The 21,994-nt window shown below is 36.0% G+C and overlaps 1 protein-coding gene across 2 annotated transcripts in view; it reads right to left on the bottom strand.

Moving 5' to 3' along the window:
• Positions 1–2,032: 2,032 nt before the first annotated feature.
• The window catches only part of cmb (combover), a 42,938-nt gene continuing 22,976 nt past the window's right edge, over positions 2,033–21,994 (bottom strand). Inside the window, exons 14-22 of one of the 2 annotated variants that reach the window (XM_071597092.1) lie at positions 19,175–19,546; positions 17,050–17,287; positions 15,129–15,288; positions 14,687–14,813; positions 12,557–12,697; positions 11,538–11,683; positions 10,329–10,549; positions 6,048–6,422; positions 2,033–3,277 (exon numbers count right to left, since the gene is read on the bottom strand). In XM_071597092.1, the coding sequence (XP_071453193.1) occupies positions 2,618–3,277; positions 6,048–6,422; positions 10,329–10,549; positions 11,538–11,683; positions 12,557–12,697; positions 14,687–14,813; positions 15,129–15,288; positions 17,050–17,287; positions 19,175–19,546 (2,440 nt within the window). In that variant the 3' untranslated portion in view covers positions 2,033–2,617. Of the gene's footprint in view, positions 3,278–6,047; positions 6,423–10,328; positions 10,550–11,537; positions 11,792–12,556; positions 12,698–14,686; positions 14,814–15,128; positions 15,289–17,049; positions 17,288–19,174; positions 19,547–21,994 lie in introns of both variants that reach the window. The other variant, XM_071597091.1, reaches the window with a different exon arrangement.

The following is a 21,994-nucleotide window of genomic DNA, read 5'->3' as shown; positions in this document are numbered from 1 at the left end:
TTAATCATTGGAAAACTTTAGAATTTACAGTAAAGGGTCTATGTAATTTCCAATGCAAAAGCCATTCCTCTTCATACACAAAATTTAAAGTAGAATGTAAACCATTGGGTAACATAAATATTTTAAATTATGCAGGGGCAGTACTATGAACATGGAGCCTTCTTGTGAATACCTACTTCCTCAAGGATTAAAATACATCAAGTGTAAAAGTTGAAGTGATTTTATAAGGTGAATATAATAATAACAACTTTGACCTCATAACCATATAAGACAGGGAGAAATACAGTTGAATGTGATGTTTTTGATAAAAATAACACAGGGATAGTTCTATTTCAATTTTTTACGTTTTTGAAAAACCTTTTATCAACTAATTCACTCCAGTAAATTATTTTTCAACAGATACTACTCTTTCTTTTCCACTTGTTCGGCTATAGACAAGGTTCATTACATTAAATTGTGTAAATACAACTTTAACGTCTTGAAACTAATATTCTATTCAGGTTTAGCATATCCTTTCAAAATATCCTCTTGGTGGCGTTTAAAATAGAGATGGTTCTCAAAGAGATATCAATATTAACTTAAAATAAAAGAACATTGTTGCTAAGCAACCACAGCAATTTTTGTGTACACAGATGCAATATGACTCTACTAGAGAAGAACCAACTAGATCAGAGCATGCTTTTAATTGACCCAAATCAATTCCTGCTATTTTCAACACAATAACCCAGACCACAAAACCTTTAGATTGAAACCAAGGAAAATAGAGAACATTTTGCAAACTTCCCCTTGCATGGACACATATAGTTTCATTCATTAAGTTTTCTGTGTACCTGCTAAACAATGTTAAAATGGAAAAGTATCAAAATCATGGTAAATAAATTTACAATTTAAAAATTTTGGAAAATTACTTTTGGTCAATTTCATTCAGAAGACCTTGATTGGAGCCATATCGATTTTCATATTCTGAACATATTACAACAATTTTTTAAGTTTCATAATATTCTTTGAAGGCTGAAATTTGCCACCCTAATATTATTTAAACAAGAAGAGATGCAAGACCAAAACTTCAGATAGGCATACCTTTCCATACATGTGCGTCATTATTTCTTAATGATTACTACACAGTCCCATAAATAACATTAATGCATATTGCATGCAAAAAAAACTAAATGAAGGCTGAAAATAGGCAACACTGTTAACAAAACAGGGGTAGGTACTTTGTCTAAAAATAACTACATAGTTTATGCTCTGAATATTTTTTATCCTTATTTCAGAAACTACTCAAATGAACTAGCAATATGCATTAAAATGAATTCAATTGCAATGCTGAATATTTGGTTAAGTAGAATTTTATGCACTCCATAAATTTGGAAACATTAAATATATGCTTAAATTTATCTGTCATGAGCTAAAAATGCTGAGTTGCAAGGCCTGGGCTGACCCAGTTCTACCACAAAAATAACTTCTTTTTAACATGATGATTGAATTGATTTTTAAATAAAAATAAATTTTCATTATTTCAAATCTTCCTCCACAATAATAAAATTTCATTAAAAACTACTATACATGGACAAATACTAGTTTAATCCAAGTATACTCTAAGTAAATCATTTGCAAAAACTTTGAACAAGATATTAAAATATTGTGAAATCAAAATAGGCACTAGAATTAAATTAAAATGATTCAATTCATGAACATGAAATGGGTGTATGTATTTTGATATGCTGTAAGGAACTAATTTGTCATCACATAGCAGAAATTCATAAATGATTTTGATAGGTTGTATAATGACAAATGCAATCAGAACCATAAAACAGCAGATTGATCATCTTCTCATATAAATGCATTTATGAGTAAACAATGTGACAAAAATGAAAATATCCAAAAGAATTGTTCTCAAACTCTTAGGGAATATTTAAGATGTTAAATCGGGGAGATATCTTCTTAGGGACAGAAAATGGTGATATCAACCAATCAACCTAGATCTTTCATAATAAGGAGAAAAAAGGAGAGAACATACAAAAAAAACATGTGTGGCATAACTGTTTCTTTATTGATCTTTGCAACTGATACAATAAATACTTTAAAAGGAGAATAATAGCACACCTTTTTGACACATGGGAATACAAATCACCTGTTGTAATAACATTCCAGCGCAACAGAAATATCAACATAACTATTAATGTTGCTTTGACCAATATAAAAGTGACCTATTCTCATGTGCCAATTAACTTTTCATATGTTTCCAAAGGGAAATAATTAAATAGAGCAATGTATAAATCGCAAATGAAAGCTGAAATATCTTCAGCACAAGTTTTCTTCAAAGGCTATAAGAGCAACTTCTGAAATAGAATTCCAGCTACCAAAAAATAAAATAACATATTATTTTTAACACTGCCAAATTATATATATATACTGTTCCTTGGATGAAAACTTTCTAAATAAAACATGACTGTGTAAATTTCCAAAGTCCAAAATACTCTACAAAAATGAAAAGTTAAAATTAATTAATAAGAGTCCATTACCAGAGTGGTAAATGGTAAAAGAGTATTCATCCAGGCTCTGACATCTTCCCTATTGGATCAAGTACTTCACGACTAATCGAGAATGAGAAAGCTCACCTCCTGAAATTATCCCAATAGTTATTTGCTCGGATTCCGGGAGGCACTTGATTGTTGAGGGCAACAGGTGGACCCCTCGTTGCTGCGCCAGGGTGCAGCGCCCAGTGGTCTGCATGACCGTAAGAGGTGGTGCCCAGGGGAGGGGGAGGTGGTGGAGGGTGAAGGTGCTCTGGTGGGAACGGGTAGCTCGCACCGGGCGAAGTGAGGTGTGTCTCGGCAGACTGGGGGAGGAGGTGGGGGAGGCCCATCATGGGCGCCCCAGAGGCACACAGATTCGGGAGCGAGTGGGCGCTTGAGACACCTGATGCCCCTCCTGCCCCAGCCACACCATGCGCTGCACTGGTATCGCCCGACACCAGTCCCTCCCGACTGGCCTCTGGGTATGTGGCAGGTGGGTGGGTGGGTTTCAGCAACCGACCCTTCAAGGCAGCTGTGGTGACTATTCCACTGCTGACCCTCAGTGGTGTGGGCTGAGCGATTGACATGGGAACTGAAAATGTGGCCTGGGTGTTTGGGGTGGTCACTCGATTGGGGTAGGGAAAGGATTGGGGGAGAACTTGGGGCTGTTGGAGTTGTGGGTGTTGCTGCATCTGCATGCTTCTCAGCTCCTCTTCATCCTGAGCCACCCGCGGCTCACGGCCCACTCTTTCCTGGATCTGACAAGAGACCAGAGAGGGAAAATTGTTAGATGACAACATGAACAAACAACAACTGAGAGCAGTGTTTCCTAACTTTTATGGTCTCTTGCCTCCCTTGGGAAACTAAAAAATAGGTGTCATGCACCCCATTGTACTTATTTTGTAAGGTTGGTGGCTACATGTTAATCTTACGTTACACCTTCACCAGCAACAAACAATGCTTCCCAAGGAAAGCACATCTTATGCTTTGAGAACCACTGGACTAAGTTGAGAGACTTCGGACTGATTTACCCAAAACTTATTTCAATTCTCAAATCAATATTGAATTCAGGAAACATGAAATGGTATTATTTATGAACACAGAAACAGTTATGGTACTCATTTTCTATCATTCTTGAATCCAACCAACAATCATAGATGACATTAGGCAGTTCAAGAGAGCACTGACTGTTGAATCATACTGGACATTATTTTTAATAAACACTAGCATCAATGTAAATTTAACCATTGAAAGTGTTTGCACATGTGCAAAAATCAAAATTCAACAAGAGCATTTGATAATCAAAAAAGGTTCATCTGAGACTCAGCATTAAGATCACACACAAAACTGAACTTTGTTTTCAGTGACTGAAGAAAGAATAATATTATACGACCACAATTGAAATGAGATATGAAATTGAAATTTTCCAAGAGATAGTAATACTAGGTACCATGCGTCATGGGTTCTGGAACTGGTGAGTAGAGATGGTCGGGAGAGATTGCTTCAAAAGAGAGTTAATATGGGAGCCTGCCTCGCATTTGAGTTTTAGAGACTTAGTTGAAAACAATATATACTTAAACAATGCATAATTGCAATACATCTGAAAAGGATATCTCATATGAAAAACCACTAAAAATGATACCACTGGATATCCCTCTTGATAATAGATGAACGAACCAAGACAGGCTTTGTGCTTTTACTTGATTACCCAAAATAAGGAGAAATTTTGCTTTTCTTTAAAATGGAAATGTTAGATTTAGCATCTCTTATTCATAAACACATACAAATTCTATTATTCTCCATCCAGTTTTTTGTGCTTTGTAAATAATTTCAATCATTCGTGCAGGTATTGGACCTGTTAGCACTCTTCTTGGGCATAGCAGAGGTACTGGAATTTGAAGCATGCATTACTTTACCGGCAAGAGAACTCAAATGAGAATTTAATCCAACTAACAACTTTTAAATATGGTCCATACGATATAGGTTAGTCCAGTATTAGAAATATGAACATCATGAAAACAATTCTAAATAAAAGACTGAAAAAAGAACGTTCAGGATATTATCTGGTTCCAGATAAAAGAACTAATGGACTGAATATTTTTTTTAGTTTGATTATACAGTATCCATTTTAAGGCTTTAAAAAAACTATTTAACATCATCTATAAATTACTAATCGACTTATGCTCATATTTGAAAAAAAATATATATATAATATCATAAATACACCCATAAGACACTATTCATTTAACTCTTCCATCCAATTCTGCTATACTTCATAAAAAGTGAAAGCAAACAAACAAATGCCCATCATTATTAACAAGTCCATGAAACCATTATGTTTCATAACTTTGAATTAACTACTTTTGATCTGACACTTGAGAATTTAGGACCAAATATTTTTCATCAAATATTTTCAGAGACATTCCATTAACTTTTGGTACATTGGTTTCTGTACAAAATAGGAAAAAAGTCTCAATCAATCATTGAGTCAGAGAGGATACGGAGACCCCAAGAGCTCTAGACAAACCCCATCTAGAGACATATGGTGCGGAAGAAATGAGCGGTGAGATGGGAAAAGGAAGCCATATGAGAAAAACGGGAGAGTGGCTTGGATGGTGATTATAATAAAGCCAAAACCAAACCAATGCTGGACACAATTAAATGTGGAAACACTAAAATTCAAAAATGTGAGCATTCATGTATGCTTGAGAAATGATGCAAAAACATCGAATAGATATTGTCAATGTGGAAATTTTATTGCTTCATTTGATTGTTTAAGATTCTATTAAACAAATGAAAATTAATTACTCTTTAAAAAGAAATAAAGCACACTGGAATATATATTAACAGTATAAATAATAATAAGAGCGATGATTAGTGTCTTTGGTGTTATAAATTCTTGCATGACAGCATGATAATTTTTATTTTACACAGGTGCCCACACCCATCATTTTTCTACCTATCCATAGATTTCTATGAGTTTCAAACTACAGTGTTATGTGAAGATTAAGTAAAAAAATGCATCTATACTACTGCATTGGTATGCCCATTTAAATGAGTAGCTGTAATTAGTTGGTTAATGAGATACATTACCTATAATACAATATAAGGATAAAATTATCATATCAATTACTACTCCAAAATTGATGTCCAGCTAATATTTGTAAGCAAGCATCAATTTTTACCATTTGGGCATTTGATTGTATCCCAATTACAACTTTTTGAACATCATGACTACCTTCATTCACAAGGAAAAGCAACTAGCTAGCTAATGGACTAATTACACCAAAGGCATTAGCGTTGGATTTTGGGGGAAGAATAGAAGAATTTGCCAGATTTAGGATAGTCAAAGAACACCAGAAACTAGAAGTTTAAATTTGAGTTAATCGAAACCCAGAATATCAAAACCTACACACTAGTGTACACACACATATATCATTACAAAATTAATAATCTAATTACCACATTTGAGAGAAGGGTTTTATGGTTAACAGTCAGAGAGAGTTGAGTGGTAGGTAGGATAAGTACCCCTTGGACAGTGGCCTGCAGTGACGCTAGCTCACGATGCTGAAGCCAGAGTAGATGGCAGCACTGGCTAAGGGTCAGGAGGACCTGCTGCTGTTGGAGTTGGTGGGAGGCACATGAGTGGAGGGTAATCGAGGAAGGGGAATGGTCGGAGCTGGGAAGGAGGGACGTTGGCGTCAGCATCCAAGGGGATGCCATGTTGGGAAATGGCCATGACGATGGGGCTGGAGGAGTCGCAAAACCAATTGGGTGAGGGTGGGCCAAGTTATATCCACCAGGCATTCCAGGTAAAGTACAACCTTGTCCGCCAGCTTGGTGCTGCTGCTCCGTCATGAGGGACTGGCACAGTGAGGACGTGGCCTCGAGCTGATTTTGCAACTGTTGATAAAAGAACTAGATAGAGGACCACAAGCATCAAGGCAAAAAGAAAAAAAAAACAATTATTGTCAAACATGGAAAAATTGGTTTGGCACAAAGTCACACACTGTAAGCAACCTCAAAAAATGTATGGAAATACAAAAGGTTTCAATTATGCCTTGCATAAAAATAAAATAATTTTGACTTTCTTTTCACTTCCTTCTTTCCTACAACAATGATTTTTTTGAATTGCTTAAACAGCCTTTAAGACAACCCAGTCACTAGAGCCTACATTATAATTTATGATGAACATACATACTGGTGTGGACTGATTTTTCACTTTTTGTTACATGATTCATTGAATCTTATCACTCAAAACATTTCTCTCCCATAACCTATGGCTCCTTTGAAAGTATTTCAATATTGGTCAATTTCTTGAGGTTTTGCATCTAACAGAAATTTTTTTTGCATCACTCTTGAAAAAACTAAGCCAGGTTAACATTTGTAGTACCTCAAAAAGAGCATGGCAGATATTCCAGAGCCAAAGACAAACCGACAACTTTCAATTTAAGTATTCCAGAGGTGATAAACTTAAAAATACAAAAATTAATTGGAAGGGAAATCGTGCAAGAAGGGAGTGACCTGGAGGGTAACCGATTCGTCTTTGATTCCACTTCTTCATCTCACTCTCACCACTTAGCCAGAAAAGACAATGATGAAAACAATCCCTGATGTTCTAAAAAAGGATCCAATCATGAGCAAGCAAGGAAGCCAGGTAGCCAGTCAGTATAGTTTATGAGTCCAGTCCTGTGAGTCTAGTCGGTCAGTTGCTCACTCGTTGATTACTAACTTTGGTTTGGTCATATAACTTTTTGTGCATAGCTGTTTTAACTGCTCCATCATGAGCAGGTTTGGCCAAACATTATAAAGCCAGCATTTGGTACCAGTTCTTAGTAATTCATTGCAAATATCTTACAGTCAGTACATACATATGAATGTACATGACAGTACTATTTTAAAATCAGAATAATTCTTTTGCCAGCTCACTCCAGAGTAGTGGGAACTCAGACAAACCCAATGCTAAATTCCTTTTCTTCCATACTAATGGAATGCACCTCTGTGATTTAGCATTGATTTCTCACGCCAAGAGCAAGACTCCACATGATGTTGGTGATCAACAGAGAGCAGGTTTGTGCTGTGCAGAAGCAAGGGTGGGCCTGTGCGGGTCAGGGCACTACAGTCATGAGGTCCAAACAAACAACATGATAGTTTCATTTGACATTATCACTGATAAAACTTTCTAAAAAATCAGCTAATTGTCGAGCAGCTCTTTTCTTTGGACTATGAAGGACCTGTGGTGTGTTATAACCCCTACCAAGGATTTCTCTCTACTCAAGTGCCACCTGTAGAGAATTTCGTTATGAATGAGAATGCCTTCATGCCCTTAAATGCCAACTTAAAATGGAAACAACTGCTTGAGTTGCTAGTTTCACATGCCTCTCAAAATCTTGTATATGCCATGGAATTGGATTCAAATAAAGTCTAATTTTATATTTCTGTTTAGCATTAACTCTCTGTTGCTTAAATTATTCATTACAAATATATCCAATACAATAATATTTCCAGTGGGATCATGTAAACAATAATCAGTTTCTGAATTGACATATGGCATGCATGGTCAGCAGATGTGAACTTTTACTTCCTCTCATTTTGTCATATTGTATTCCAATGCAGTAAACAGATGCCTTGCTTCTCATCAAGCATCCTAACAATGTTTTTCCATGAGCATATATTTTTCAGCATCATAGTGTCTACAATGGTTTAGATTTCCGATTGCAGTTTAAATTACAAATTGAAAGACTTCCAAATTGTTGCGATCCTATCAACATTTGGTTGTCATTTTAATGCTGAAACAAGTTTAGGCCAGGGGTTTTAAAATGAATTTGGCTAAGCGTTTTTTAAGTTCTTAGATGAAGGCTCAAGTTCTAAGATGCCCAGAGGCATAGAGGGCAGTTGGCAGCAGTACCCCATCTGCTGCGAGGCAGGTTACCATGGTTACTAAGAGGAATGCCAGATGCACATTAACCATTAGAAACTGTGACACAGAGCCTCAAGATACTGACAAGTTTTAGATTTCACAGAGCCCACAGGGTATGAGAGAAGCATTATATAAATAATAACCACCCATGAATTAATAAAATAACAAATCAGCAAAACATAATACTTGTATGCAACTGTCTGGTTGACACGATTTGTGGGCAACAGGTAAACCCTAGTTTTAGATTAGGTGACCAAAATACTTCCCAAAACCTATAAAACAGAATGATATATTAAGGGACCTGATGAGGATTTATGGTGTGAAAATACCATAAAAAAAAGTTTGTTAAATTTCTAAAGACAGGGACCAGGGAATTTTAACAATGTAACCCCTTTGAAGGGTCCCAGCAAGTGGGCTAAGGTCAAAGAAAAATGAAATAATGCCACAGCAGGGCCACATTAAATTATTATGTCTGAACCTTGGTGAGGTTACGTTTTGAAGATTAAGACGAAGAAGGAAAATAAGTCACATTAATGGAAATGTTATGAAAAAGAAAAAAAAGCCACAAAGACAAAGAAAAAAAGCCAGAAAGAGAACCAAAAAAAAGATACAGAGCACTCTCTTATCCAAATAGTATGATCTTAGCTCCAAGGCCAGATAATTGAATGGCCAATTAATCACGAAACATATTCAAAATACCATTTCAGAGGTATACATTGAATAAAAATATTGAAAAATGTTGTTTGTAATATTTCTATTATGACAAATGAAACTATTGCCTGTTAAATGAAAACTCTCCAAACCTTTGAATCTTTGCTTTCCAAATCATGCTCGCACATGTGATTTGTATGATTCACTCTCTGGAGGGGCCAGGAGTGGATAAAGTTGGCTGGTTAATGTGAGACTGGCTGAGAGGGATTCAGTTGTTAATCAACTTAGTTTTAGTATCAAAGAATACTCATGAATAAACTGACACAAACTGAATAATTTATGAGGTTAGTTCAAAAAAGTAGATCAAAAGAGGGAAGATTGTCACACAGTATCGCATTTAAACTTGAAGTCGTGAATAATGCTTCAGAACATGGAAACAGGACAGCTGAAAGGCATTTTGGCCCACAGCCAACTGAGAAGATGATACATTTCAGAATGGAGGGAGCAGAAAATCGATTTAAAGAATGCAGATAGGAGTGAAAAAAATTTATGTTCATGTGCTCCTAAATGGCTAAAGCTCGGGGAACATGTGCTGGATAAAACACTAGAGGATTACTGTTTCAACAAAAATGATTTGATTCGAATGAGAAAATTAGCGATAGGAATGTATATTGCTGATTTTTCTGAGACAACACTGCAGTCAAAAGGATTCACAAAGAGAAATGGTCTCTCAATTCAAGCCAGAACTACAATAGCACAAAAATGCCACTGGAATACGAAAGAAAGGTTAGAGAATTCCAGAGAGATAATAACTGCGTACATGATTTTAGCAGCAGTATTGACGCTTCTTTGATTCTACAATGAATAAACATTTATATTGTTGAAAATCTTTCAATGAACCATTACTATTTTCATCCTATTGACTGTAAAAATTAAAATACTCTTCAGCCTAATCTAGGAATTTTTCATTAATTCTAACTAGGAAAATCATAGAGGGTCTTATGCACAGGGAAATAGGTTACTAATTAAAGATACCATTGCAATAGTATTTCCAATTTTCGTAAAATATTGATCACCTCATAGAAATGAATTTAGGGGAGTCCTAGACTGGTACATCTGGTATCTAACACAATACATCCCAAGATAATAGTATAAGCATTGATTAGCATGTATAATGTGTCAAGAGTGAAGTTCTTTGAAGGTAAATAGAGAATTCATCCATGTAAAAATAAACGTACGTGTTGTGCTTGCTGCTGCCACCACGATGAGCCAGGTGGAAGTGTGTTGGGTGGATTGCCTTGGGGCAGATGATGCACAGATGGTGGTGCAGAAGGGAAAGATGATGGTGGACCAGCTGCATGACTATTTGCACTACTGTCTGCAACTAATTCATCTGCTGAGCATAGGTTCTCTTGCCGTGCATGAACAGATGGAGTCCAAACTGCTCTTGGGGCTCCTTCTGCCAAGTAAAAAATAAAGAACACTCTGAACCTTATAAATAGTGCAGACTAATTGTTTTCTTTGTATAGAACAAACCAATTTCTGACAAACAAAATTATTATACATGAGACACATTGCTATGACTAATACAACTATCATGTAATGAACAGAATGAATGGATTAAAAAACAAATTTTCAATTTATTTCAGTTAAAATAAAAGTAGGTAATTTCCAAGTTTTTCATGAGGTAGAAGGATTTTTCCTTTGAAAATACTTTGCTGCAACATTTTGCTTTAAAAATTCCTGTTCTTACTTATTAACATTTGAAAGAATATCCACAAAAACATAACATTTCACCAACAGAAAAAATCAGATCCACCAAAAGAAAAAATTATAAAAACCACAAAGATACAAAATATGTTTTCAGCGCATGGTTTATAAGTAATATCTTCAATTTATCCTGGATGGTAACTTCTCTTGGAGTCCATTGGTGTTGCGACATGTTGAGTTTGGTTTCAACAAAGATTATTAGCAGCACACCTTAACCATGTTGATAATATTTCATATTATAGTTCCTGTTAATAAAATGAACTCGAGGCAGAAGTGACTAAAAATTAATATTTTAATGTACCCTTTCTGATATGCCAAATTTATAAGTAGAAATATTTACTATTTTAGTGATTTTCAGGATTGTCAATGAACTGAAATATGACTATTAATTTTAGAGTTAGATTTTTACAAACAAGCCATTTTTGAAGTTTGTATGATACATTCTTGAAAAAATTGACAGAATTGTTGCCCTTAGTCCAAATGTTATTAATAGAGAGAATAGGCAAGGTAAATGTGAAAGCATTCATAGTTGTAACATTTAGCACAACTGAGGTACACCGACATTACATTGATTCAACTTATTAACAGTGCAACAGTAAGAGAATCCAGCAGGATTAATGTGCCACAATTTTGGAACAAATTGAATGCAATGACAATTAAGGGATGAAGGAACTCACCATGTGAATCTTTCTTCCAGACATTATGCGAGGTGGCGGGCATTTGATTCCGAGATGGGGTGCTGTTAGCTTGAGGCTGCTGCATGTGCCCTTGGCTCATCCGTACCGGAGATCTTCCATGTGAGCTTCTGCTAACACCTTGCAAACTGGAATTGACATTACCCAATGTGCAACTTGTACTGCTATTGCTGTTATTCGAGTGAATGGATGTTTTTGACCTCCCTTGCGAATCTAAAGAAATGTTCAGCATATCCCTGCCAAAGTAATGTAACCATTAACATAATTAGTCCCCCAATTCCAATGAGTTCTTATTTGTCATGTAAAGGGAGGCATGGATGCGCATTTGTCATCAAGAGGACACAGGCAATTTTAACCATGGTGTTAATCATGAAATTAATTTTTTTAAACTAATAAAATCACTAAAATATCATTTATGCTATTGGATCACTTTTATAGTTTCAATTCTATGAATATTTAACTAGTGATTGACGTATTGAAAAAAGAAGGGAAAAATAAAAACTAAGAAAGCAGGGAAGAACAAACTTAATATATGTTTACTAAAAAAGTGAAGCTGATAAAAAATAAAGTATATATATGAGTATATATTTCAACAACAATGAAAATACTCCAGTGAAGAGGCATATGCATATTTTTATCGCAGAGGTAACAAGGATAATTTGTACAAGCTATTCAGTTCAAAAAATGAAGTCACAATGTTACACAAAATTGCTATCTCCTTGAAAGGCACACAAATTTACATAATGCTTATAAAACCTTATAGCACTCCTTAGGAAAAATTGTTGTGAGGATAAACATTGTGATTTGCCTGCACCTCCAAGAGGGGAAAGTAAACTGGAGATAAGAGAAGACTAACTACAGCACAATAACAACTCAATCATCAACAGTAAAAACCAAAATGGATTTCAATCTGAAATGAACTACCTAAGGTGAACCTAACTTTCCTATATGAATGTAATTAATAAAGATAAAGCATTCATTAAAAATTTCTTGATTCTCACCTCTGAGCAGACTGCGATCTGATATTTTGTTGTTCTCTGGCCATGCTGACGTTCAACTGTGTCATCCTTTGATCTTGAAAGGCTGATGACTGATGGAAGTTAGTTCCTTCTTTCGTCTCATCATCATTCCTTCCTTCATCACTGTGAACATGATTCACATCATAACAATCAAAGTAATGAGTAAAATGTGTATTAAATATTGTACATTTAAGCTTGTTTTGCTAGCCCAGGCAAAGAAATGTTGGCATGTATAACCTGTTTCCATACAAAACCTACCTTAAACAGTACACTACCGATTAATAATAATAACAATACAGAAGCTCTGCAAAGTATCTTCTGTAACTGTACAAGACTGAAGGCCTTTGGGATATACATTAATTTTATTGGGAGTTACCCATTTTTTCAACACAATTCTTCTCAGTTACAAATCTGTAAGATGTCCAACAAAAGGCAAAAACTTTAATTATGGTTTTTATTCATTTTTCAGACAGCACTATTATTAAAGTTTTTCAAGCATCCCATGGCACTTCAGCATCATTATCCCAAGAGTGATTAAACCTTTCAAAATCAGCCAATGAACTAAAATTCTTTCCCAGTAGCATATTAGTACAAGAACAGACAACCTTCATGTTCTACTTAACAATCTATTGATGAGTGCATGCCAGATACCAAGATACTGTATAAGTGACCTTCTGGTAGCTTTTGGAACAGATACTCATAGATTTTCTTAAATTCATAACTAAGGGAAGTATATTTTTATGATTGCTTGAATTCGAATTACATTGTGGGAAAATTTTTCATGCTCCCATTTTGGCTAACAGCCACAACTTGCTAATGCTGCTTACGACATATTCCCTCAAGCACGGACTTCATCATTTCAGCATTTGTCAGCCTTGGTGCCAGTCTTCAATATATTTTCCTGTGGCTTTCAAGCAATATATTCATATTTTTACGCATACCTTTGAAAATTTCCTTATGCCTGATTTCTGAATTTCTATAGCTTTCATAGATTAAACAGAATACAAACATTTTTACTTTGGTGCTCTTCCATAAGTGATTGTTTTTCCATCAACATATTATACGTCAGATAGGCAGTTATTCTATTGGCTGTCAATTTGCTCTTTCATTACCAGATTGGACTTTCCAATTTTTGTCACAGTAGTTCTTAGGCATTTTAATTTAATTAATTTTCTATAATCTTGCTGTTTATTACTCATTTGCATCTCGAGAGGATATGGAGACACTCTCATGCATTTAGTTTTCCCTATAGATATTGTCCTAGTTTTTTAAAATAATTTATTAAATTGGAATAACATATTTCTGATCATCTTTGACCTCCCCCATAAGTGTCGAATTACCCGCATAGCATATGATATTGATCCAATTTTTATTAAATGAATACTTTCTTATGATTCATTCATGAGGTTTTTCATAGCAATTAACCCTCGAGTCATTCAAGTAAAATGCAATGAGGTTTGAAGTATAGCCATTTCAAGGACTATTTGAGTCCTCCCTTTTGTTTCAAGTAGAAGAAAACTTAAAATCGTCATCATAAAAATGTGATTGATTAGAACAGACAACTAAAAACATGCAGTACTGATTAAAGGTTGAGATATTAGTCAGCAATAGAAAGAAAACTAGAGTAAATCTATGACAGAATTTTTAAATTTACATGTACTTGGCAGTAACATTTTATATTGAGGATAAATACAGGATTCAGTGCTTAAATTCGGACAAGCACGCGTTTCCTCGAATGAGATTTCCTCGCCGGGTAAGCAAAACCTTCCCCAGACTTCTTCAAAGCATTACACTTAGCCACAATATCGCGAATAGTTGATTGGGGTAGCAAAAGAATCGAACTATTATTCAAAATATAATGCCCAGCGCAAACACTTTCAATAATAGTGGCTCTTCAATTGTACTCCGCAATTGTACGTAACATCTCGGCCATTTTGAGGGTATGACTGTTCACTAGATGCCTATAGCTTTCAAGAATGCCAATCGCGACCTCCAGTGGAACTACGATATGGCAGAAAATTCAAATTGAAATTTGTCCGGATTAAAGCGCCGCACCCTGTAGAATCCCTAGTAGAGTTAGAGATACATGAATGAAAAAGGTTCACACTTTACCTAGAGTATCCTCCACTTTGATCTTGAATTTCAATGTCCCGCTCTGCCAAGTCATCCAAAGTACCTTGAGTAGAACCACCCCATGTAGCATTAGTTGTGGTTCCTTCAACAGTGACATGGCTGAAGCCTTGAAATTACAATCATACTAAATGATTTCATGCAAACATAAAATTGATGATTAATTATAAAACAATTACATGAAGGTATATATTTAATTTAATACATATTTTTTATTTAGGTTGATAGACATGCATGGGGGGTATGTACATGACTTGCCCACATAGTGGTTAGCAAAGGCAATTAATTTCAAGTAAAACCTTTAAAAGAAGTTTAGTACAGAGCAATGATCTTAATTTTATCATACCACAGTGTATAACGATGAAAAAATAAGCAAACACTGTAAGCAAATCAATAAATAATATTAAAAGTCATATAACATTACCAGGTACTTCAGATTTTCCTGCAGATATTTCACTGCAAACATCTTGGTTGATCGATGTCTGATGGCCACGATCTTTCTTCATCAATTCTTCCAGCTCTCGCCGCTTTGCCTGCAACTCGGCTTGAAGAAACATCTGCCGACAGGATTGTGTATCCAGGCTCTGCAAAATCAAGTACATTTAATTATACATACAAGCAAAAATATTAAAACTGCCCTCGTTAAAACAAAGGCAAAGAGGATAATATGGAAAATTTTTCAGGACTATAGCATACCAGACTCAATCAAAGTCCTCAACAGCTTTTCCTTTACACATGTACTTAAGGTGCCTGACGTCAACCCCTTCCTATTTGAATAGGCTAAGCTATTTACCTAATGCAATTCTTTTGATACTATTACAACTTTGCCTTTCTTCATCTAATATACTTCCTTTACACTTCATCTAAAATACTTCTACCTCTGTTTTAGTTTATATCCTACAATTTTTGTTTAAATTAGGCCTCCTATTTCTTGAGAACCCCATTAGCTTCATTGTCCAGTATGTTTGATTACATCCACGCCTATCACGCTAACTCTATAATTCCCTCAGCAATGATTTCAATCCCTTGGCTAACTGGCTTTCTAAAGCTTTGTCATATGCAAATATAATTACAAAAACATTGATAGAGGCGAGCCAAACCAAATGCTTGGGAGTAGGGGAGGTTTTTAACAGTGATTTGTCAGCTTTTTGCCAGGGGGTATGGATAAGGATGATGAGGGACAAAGACTACTGGAATACCTGAAGTGATGGCTCAGTTGACCACACACCACTCATAAGAGCCATTTTTCAGCCAGAGTTTAAGAGTGCCAAGGGCCTATTTCTCTGCTATTATCTTTCGTTTTGGAAGAGATTAGTGAATTTGGGCGGGACACTAGTAGACAGCCTCTACAGGTCCGGTGCGAATACCAGGTCCAGTCCGAACTCCAGACTTTAAAGGTTACTTGGCATGGTATAGAAGTCAAAATCTATGGAGCTACATTTTCTAATTACTGTATCTACACATATGCATTTGAATTTAAACTGTCATTGAATAAAATTAATCTTTCGAGTAACACTGAAAAAAATATTTAACCAAAAGTTTTCTGACAGTGTTGTTGAAGTCTTTGGGTGATAAAGATTTCTGAAGCACATTCAACAGACACTGAATAAACTTAATTTTAAACAGTGTTACCTTGAAGACTAATTTAACTGATATATTTACAAATTTGGTTCAATGAGGACAATAGTGATGTCACTTTTTTAAGGCCTTTAATATTATGCGTGACTTATGTAATAGGTAGGGAAATATGATATGGACAAATTTTGAGAAATAAGAGTTTATGTTCACATAAGCAACCATTGCTGATTCTTTGGAATCTCTGATGATGAAGTGTAGATAATGGAAGTAATCCACAAACAGTAACTTTTAAGTGGAATTTATCAAAGGGTAAATTTGATGATATAAAAAGGATGAAAACGATGGTGAACAAGAGGGAGTAAAATACCATAATTCGCAGTAAGATACAAGCACATGTGAGATTATTACTAAGAATGCCTCTAAAATGGCTTATACCACCTGAAAATCCAATATAGTATACTGATTCACCATAATTTTAAATTATTTGATATGGTATTCCCATCAGGTACCATAGACAACTGATACTCTACTGTACATGTATATTCTGCCCACCATACGAAACCATAGTGTTGCCCAAAATTTAAGGTTATAGAGGAGTCTCCTTGTGAGTCAGTAGTCCCACAACATTCACCCTCCTTATTTGATTGCATCCTGGCTGTACCTATACGCATATGTGCTACCTTTGCTTTCTCCTGTGACACCAGTTCTGATATTTTACCATTTGGCACCTTTCTCATGGATATTGTCAATGTTAACTGAATACTAACCACAGCATTGCGGTTCTTGACTCGGCGGACAAATGAGGAAGCAGATGACGTTGATGCCGATGAAGAAGGCGGTGGGGACGGAGGAAGTGGCTCAGTCCTGCGACGTTGAGATATTTGCCATTTGACTGCAGCCAGACGGTCTCGCTCAGACCGAATTGTCATGGCCTGCTCACGCAAGTTCTGGGTCATTGCCTGCAGAGCTTCCATGCTTAATTCTGTAGATAGTGGCGATGAAGGCCTGCAGTGAAATTAAACATATACACAGTCAACTTAGTCATAGTACAAAAGAGTTACTAAAACACTTAAGATAACAACAACCAAAATCCAAGAAATAGGGTTGAATCCTACAGCATTGAGACTCGGTACAACCAAGAAATGAGTTGTCCATTGCCTAAGGTCAAGATATAGAAAATAACAGACACAAGATAAACAATTCAATTGCTGACGGTTGAAGGGGAGGGAATGGACAGGGTGATGACCTGTGAAGTGGGAAGTGAAGGAGCTGCTAACATAAATGAATGCGCAGCAGAAATGGAGACATTTTATTCATTTCTGATAATGCAGCTTGTATTGGAAGAGAAAGCTTGAACAAAGGAGTCCCTTATGACAAGAACACATCTCTTGAAGGATATCAACATTGCTATATTATGATTGTAAAATGCTCTCACTGCTAACTAGGAACCATCGTCAAAATTCTCTTCATGGGCACTTCCTCTTCACTTTTACAATCCTGGAGCAGGTCATCCTTAAATTTTAAAATGCACAAAATCTGTGTTTTCCTGAATTTGTTACTTTTGGCAAGTTTTCTTCAGACCAACCACATTCACTGCATTTGTTCACATTGCTTTGCTCACTAGACTTGACAATTCCATGTTTCTCTTTGACATATGGAAAGGACAGACATTAAACGACACTCAAACAATGGATTGTACAAATACTGCAACAAAAACAGGCGCATGAATGCTCCAAAGGTAGAGAACCAACTGGTTGAAATACTGTACAAACCTCTTTACCATGCTCAGTTTTTTTCTCCCTCTCATGTATCATTCTGCCATTCTCAGAAATCATCAGATTAGATAAGTCAACCCATCCTCTGCCTCTAAGTTCATAGGTCAGAGCATGAAGTCAAATTGTAGAGCTAGCTTGGGATCTACTCTTTAATCATGTACTGCTTTTGGGGGAAGGGACAGCATTCCATTCAATCGCACTTACTTATCAGGGTTTGGAGAAATCTATCATAAAGTTGGATTATTTCACCCACTATTGAAAGTTGTAGGATGACTGCCATCTCTTTCACTTGGTCTGAAAGGTATAAGCTATTTTTTCCTTTTTGAGTTTAGCATGAAACAGAAGGGATGCACATACCAGAGAGAGAAATAGCGTGAGGCAACCACACTTTCATATTTCTTACAAGGGATTATCCCAGAGTTATAGGATACCATTACATGAACAAATTACAAAAAGGCTAGAGGAAGATATCATGTAAATTTCTGCTGTCATAATGATGTGTTCTGACTGAAGAAAGATGACTCCCCATTTTTACATGCCCAATAAAAGAGGAGAGGATTTTTAAGCTATTGTCAGCTGCCCTAAAATTTCTTCCCTAATTTTTAACTTGCGATTTGACTTCCCCGTCTTTGATTATATGCATATTTTTTTGCATTAACTACAGTTTGGATACACCAGCTGATTGCTGCCCTGAACCACACTAGACTCAGTTTACTTGTAATCATCATTGAGGATGGCTCAACTTCTGTCTCACCTGCCATCTCGCTAATACTGGGGAATAATTTTTCACCTGGCCTCCTGTGGCATGGAGATTTCACATGAAGGGGTAAAATTTGGCATGGCTACTGCCATGTTGACAGGAAATCATCAAATGGAGGTTCAGTTAATGCCAAGTCGTACTGAGTATTAATTACTGCCTGTAAAAAGTCGTCATTTCGGAAGTTGGTTGGCTGATGGAAAGTGGCCATTAGCAGAGGTTTCACAGCATTCCTAAATGTGAAAACAACTACAACAAGATGAGCTCCACTCATCCATTTAGAGGATATATAGTAACTACTGACCTGGGTCACGAAATACAAAACAAAAATTATAGGTAGCTACCATCACTTGGACTCACCTATTCTGCCTAATTTCCGTCGCCTCACAATCTCGCATTGATGATGATCTTGACCTTGTCGGCTGCTGCATCTGCTGACTGCCATGAAATGAACCAGCCTCATCAGCAGACATGGATCCATATTTTTTCCGAGAACTCTTCCTAGAATTTGAGTGCAATGACTGGTCATCTGCCACATTCCCCAGCAGCTCTTGGACCTTGGTGTCATCCAATGTGCTATCCCCACCAGCTGCCTCATCCTCATCCCCAAGTGACTGCATCAACTGGGAGTAATGCTCCGAAGTGAGAGATGGACCATCCTTTCGATTGTCTTGCATCACATCCAAAAGTTTCTCCAGTTGTTGCAAGCGAAGTTTGGCTTCCTGAAGTTTTCTTTGGAAGAAGAAAAAATCGATTACAGGTTGATCAGCCATATTTTAAAAAAATATGCTTTCAGAATTATCCCCCAAAATTTGACACTAGATAAATAACTTAAAAATACATGCTCCACTGCTCCTCCAGATCTCTATCAATCACACAATACAGTACTCTATCTTCTTATACATAAATTACAATGTTAATATAAAGTAACATGACCTCAAAAAGGGGATGTGGAAAATGATTTGCGAAAATTTTCAACAGATGGTAACTCCTACAAAATCAAGGCATTGGAGTTCTGATAGCCTTAGTAGATACAGAATGACAATCCATATCTTATGGATTTAGTAATTAAAGTTCGATCAAAAAATAAAGAAAACAGTCACTTTTAATTTTTAATTACTATAAATGTAAACATAGATTGTAGGAGAAAGATAATGCTCTAATAGATACAAATTCTTTTTTTAATTTATAAAATTGAATTTGGACTCTAAAATTCATTTGACTGATAAAATAAGAAATTAAATGCAAAATTCAACTTTAATGAGGTTGGTTCAAATAATAGATTTGGAGAAAAAGATTTTGAATTTTGGATTCCACTCACCCTTAACATTTATACTTTTTTGAATGTGACACCTTTTAACATTTTCTAACCAAATAGGGCAAAACAATGAATAACTGTAAAGGCCAAGTTATTTATTTTTACAAACAAGTACTACTCATTACAAATAATCCCTTAGCTCAATAGACCTTACTAGAGCCTAAATTTTAATTCCCTTACTTGCAAGCATATTATATTGAAGTAGTTATTTCAGCTTATAAAGAAAAATGACCATGTAGCATGTCACTTGATAATTAACAATGACCAAACTCAAGCCAATTCTGGTAAACCAACAGAACATGAACTAAGAGTTCACACCCATTAATTGAACTTCTTGTTCAATTTTACGTAATTTTACTTTAACTTAGACTATCACCTTATTCCAGCGAAACAAGAATAAATAAAAATAAAAAAGTTCTTTATATTTGAGAACTTAAAAAACAGGGTATCACATGGCATGTCATTGAGGAAAACCTAATTTGATCAAACATATATCATGGTAATTCACAACATAAGAGGCAAAGAGGTAGGAACATTTGGGTTTCAGTAGACTCTAGTTAGATCATTTATTGAAAGCACGTTTTACTTGTTAACACACATTCATTCTTTCAGGTTCTGGTCCAAACCCATGTAAAAAATTATGGTGGGCATGTTTTGGTTTCCCCTTGTCTACCAATTGTGTAGTTTCAGGCACAACAAGGAAGAATTTGAACATAATAATGATCAATTAGAAACATTTTTCTCTAGATTATATTTAATTTATGACCAGTTTTATGTACTACCTGGAAGAAAAGGAGTAAGCTGGCCGCCAACAAAAGCACGCCTCGCCAACTATTACCGACCACAGAAACCCAAAAATGATGTAAAATCCCCTTCATATATAACACATCACACAAGACAGCCAACACAATCACAAACGATATAATCAGGGTCTCTTCGTTTACTCAACTTGTCGAAACTGGTATGTAACAATAAAAACGTCATTGAAAAAACATGAAAAAGTGGAGTGTGAGAAATAATGTGCGAATGCAAAGCCACATGCGAGGGCCAGATGAAGAGGAACTTTTCCACCTATATCAAAGAGAATGAAAAGTGCAGAATCCTAGGCAACCCCACATCGATGATTGCCAAACATAATCTCAAACCAACCATGACTGCAAATTTAATTTGCAAGTACTTCATGTGCTAAATAAAGGAAAAAGTTAGACGCGCTGGAACAATTAAGAATCATCTAATGGGTCAAGAAGAGCACCCCACTCCTAGATGACACACAGGTCCCCTTCACCTTCCTTTCCATAAAATTCCCTTAGAGCATAATTTGGCTGTGAAACACTCAGATGCCCCTTGCCCCTTTGCTCCCCCATCATCCCTCCACCGGTGTGCCAAGGGCAGTGAACCTTTTTCCTTTTCCCACCAGTTTTTAGGATCTTAATCTCATGAACCAGATGACCACCTACCTACCTACTACTCTTCAGTTGTCATTTCTTGCTGAATAAGATATGGTGCACCAAGATGACTCACTGAAGTGGGATCCCGACCTTCTCTTTTGTGTTAAATGTCTTTAATGCTGTACTTTTATGTGTTATTTCACCATCCTCTACTAACCCTTCCCCTATCTCCCCTTCTATTTAAACCACATTCCCAATTCCCCTCCCTCTTCTTACCACATATTCCCCCTTCATTCATTTCATGCGGTTAAAATGTATACAAGTCTGCAGTTTTCACCTGAGGTTGATGTATTACATTGAAACCCGTCATGTATTAAATCAATACCTAGTGGAAAAGGTGTTACTACTTATTCAATATTTACCTTTTTTATTCATTCAATAAGAGACCAAATTTAAAATGTGAGAGAAAGTCTC

Source organism: Hetaerina americana, unplaced genomic scaffold (genome assembly GCF_022747635.1).
Source record: "Hetaerina americana unplaced genomic scaffold, ioHetAmer1.1.p SCAF_8, whole genome shotgun sequence".
NCBI lineage: Eukaryota > Metazoa > Arthropoda > Insecta > Odonata > Calopterygidae > Hetaerina > Hetaerina americana.
The sequence above is the reverse complement of the archived record's forward strand: the minus strand, read 5'-3'. Positions and strand labels throughout refer to the sequence as shown.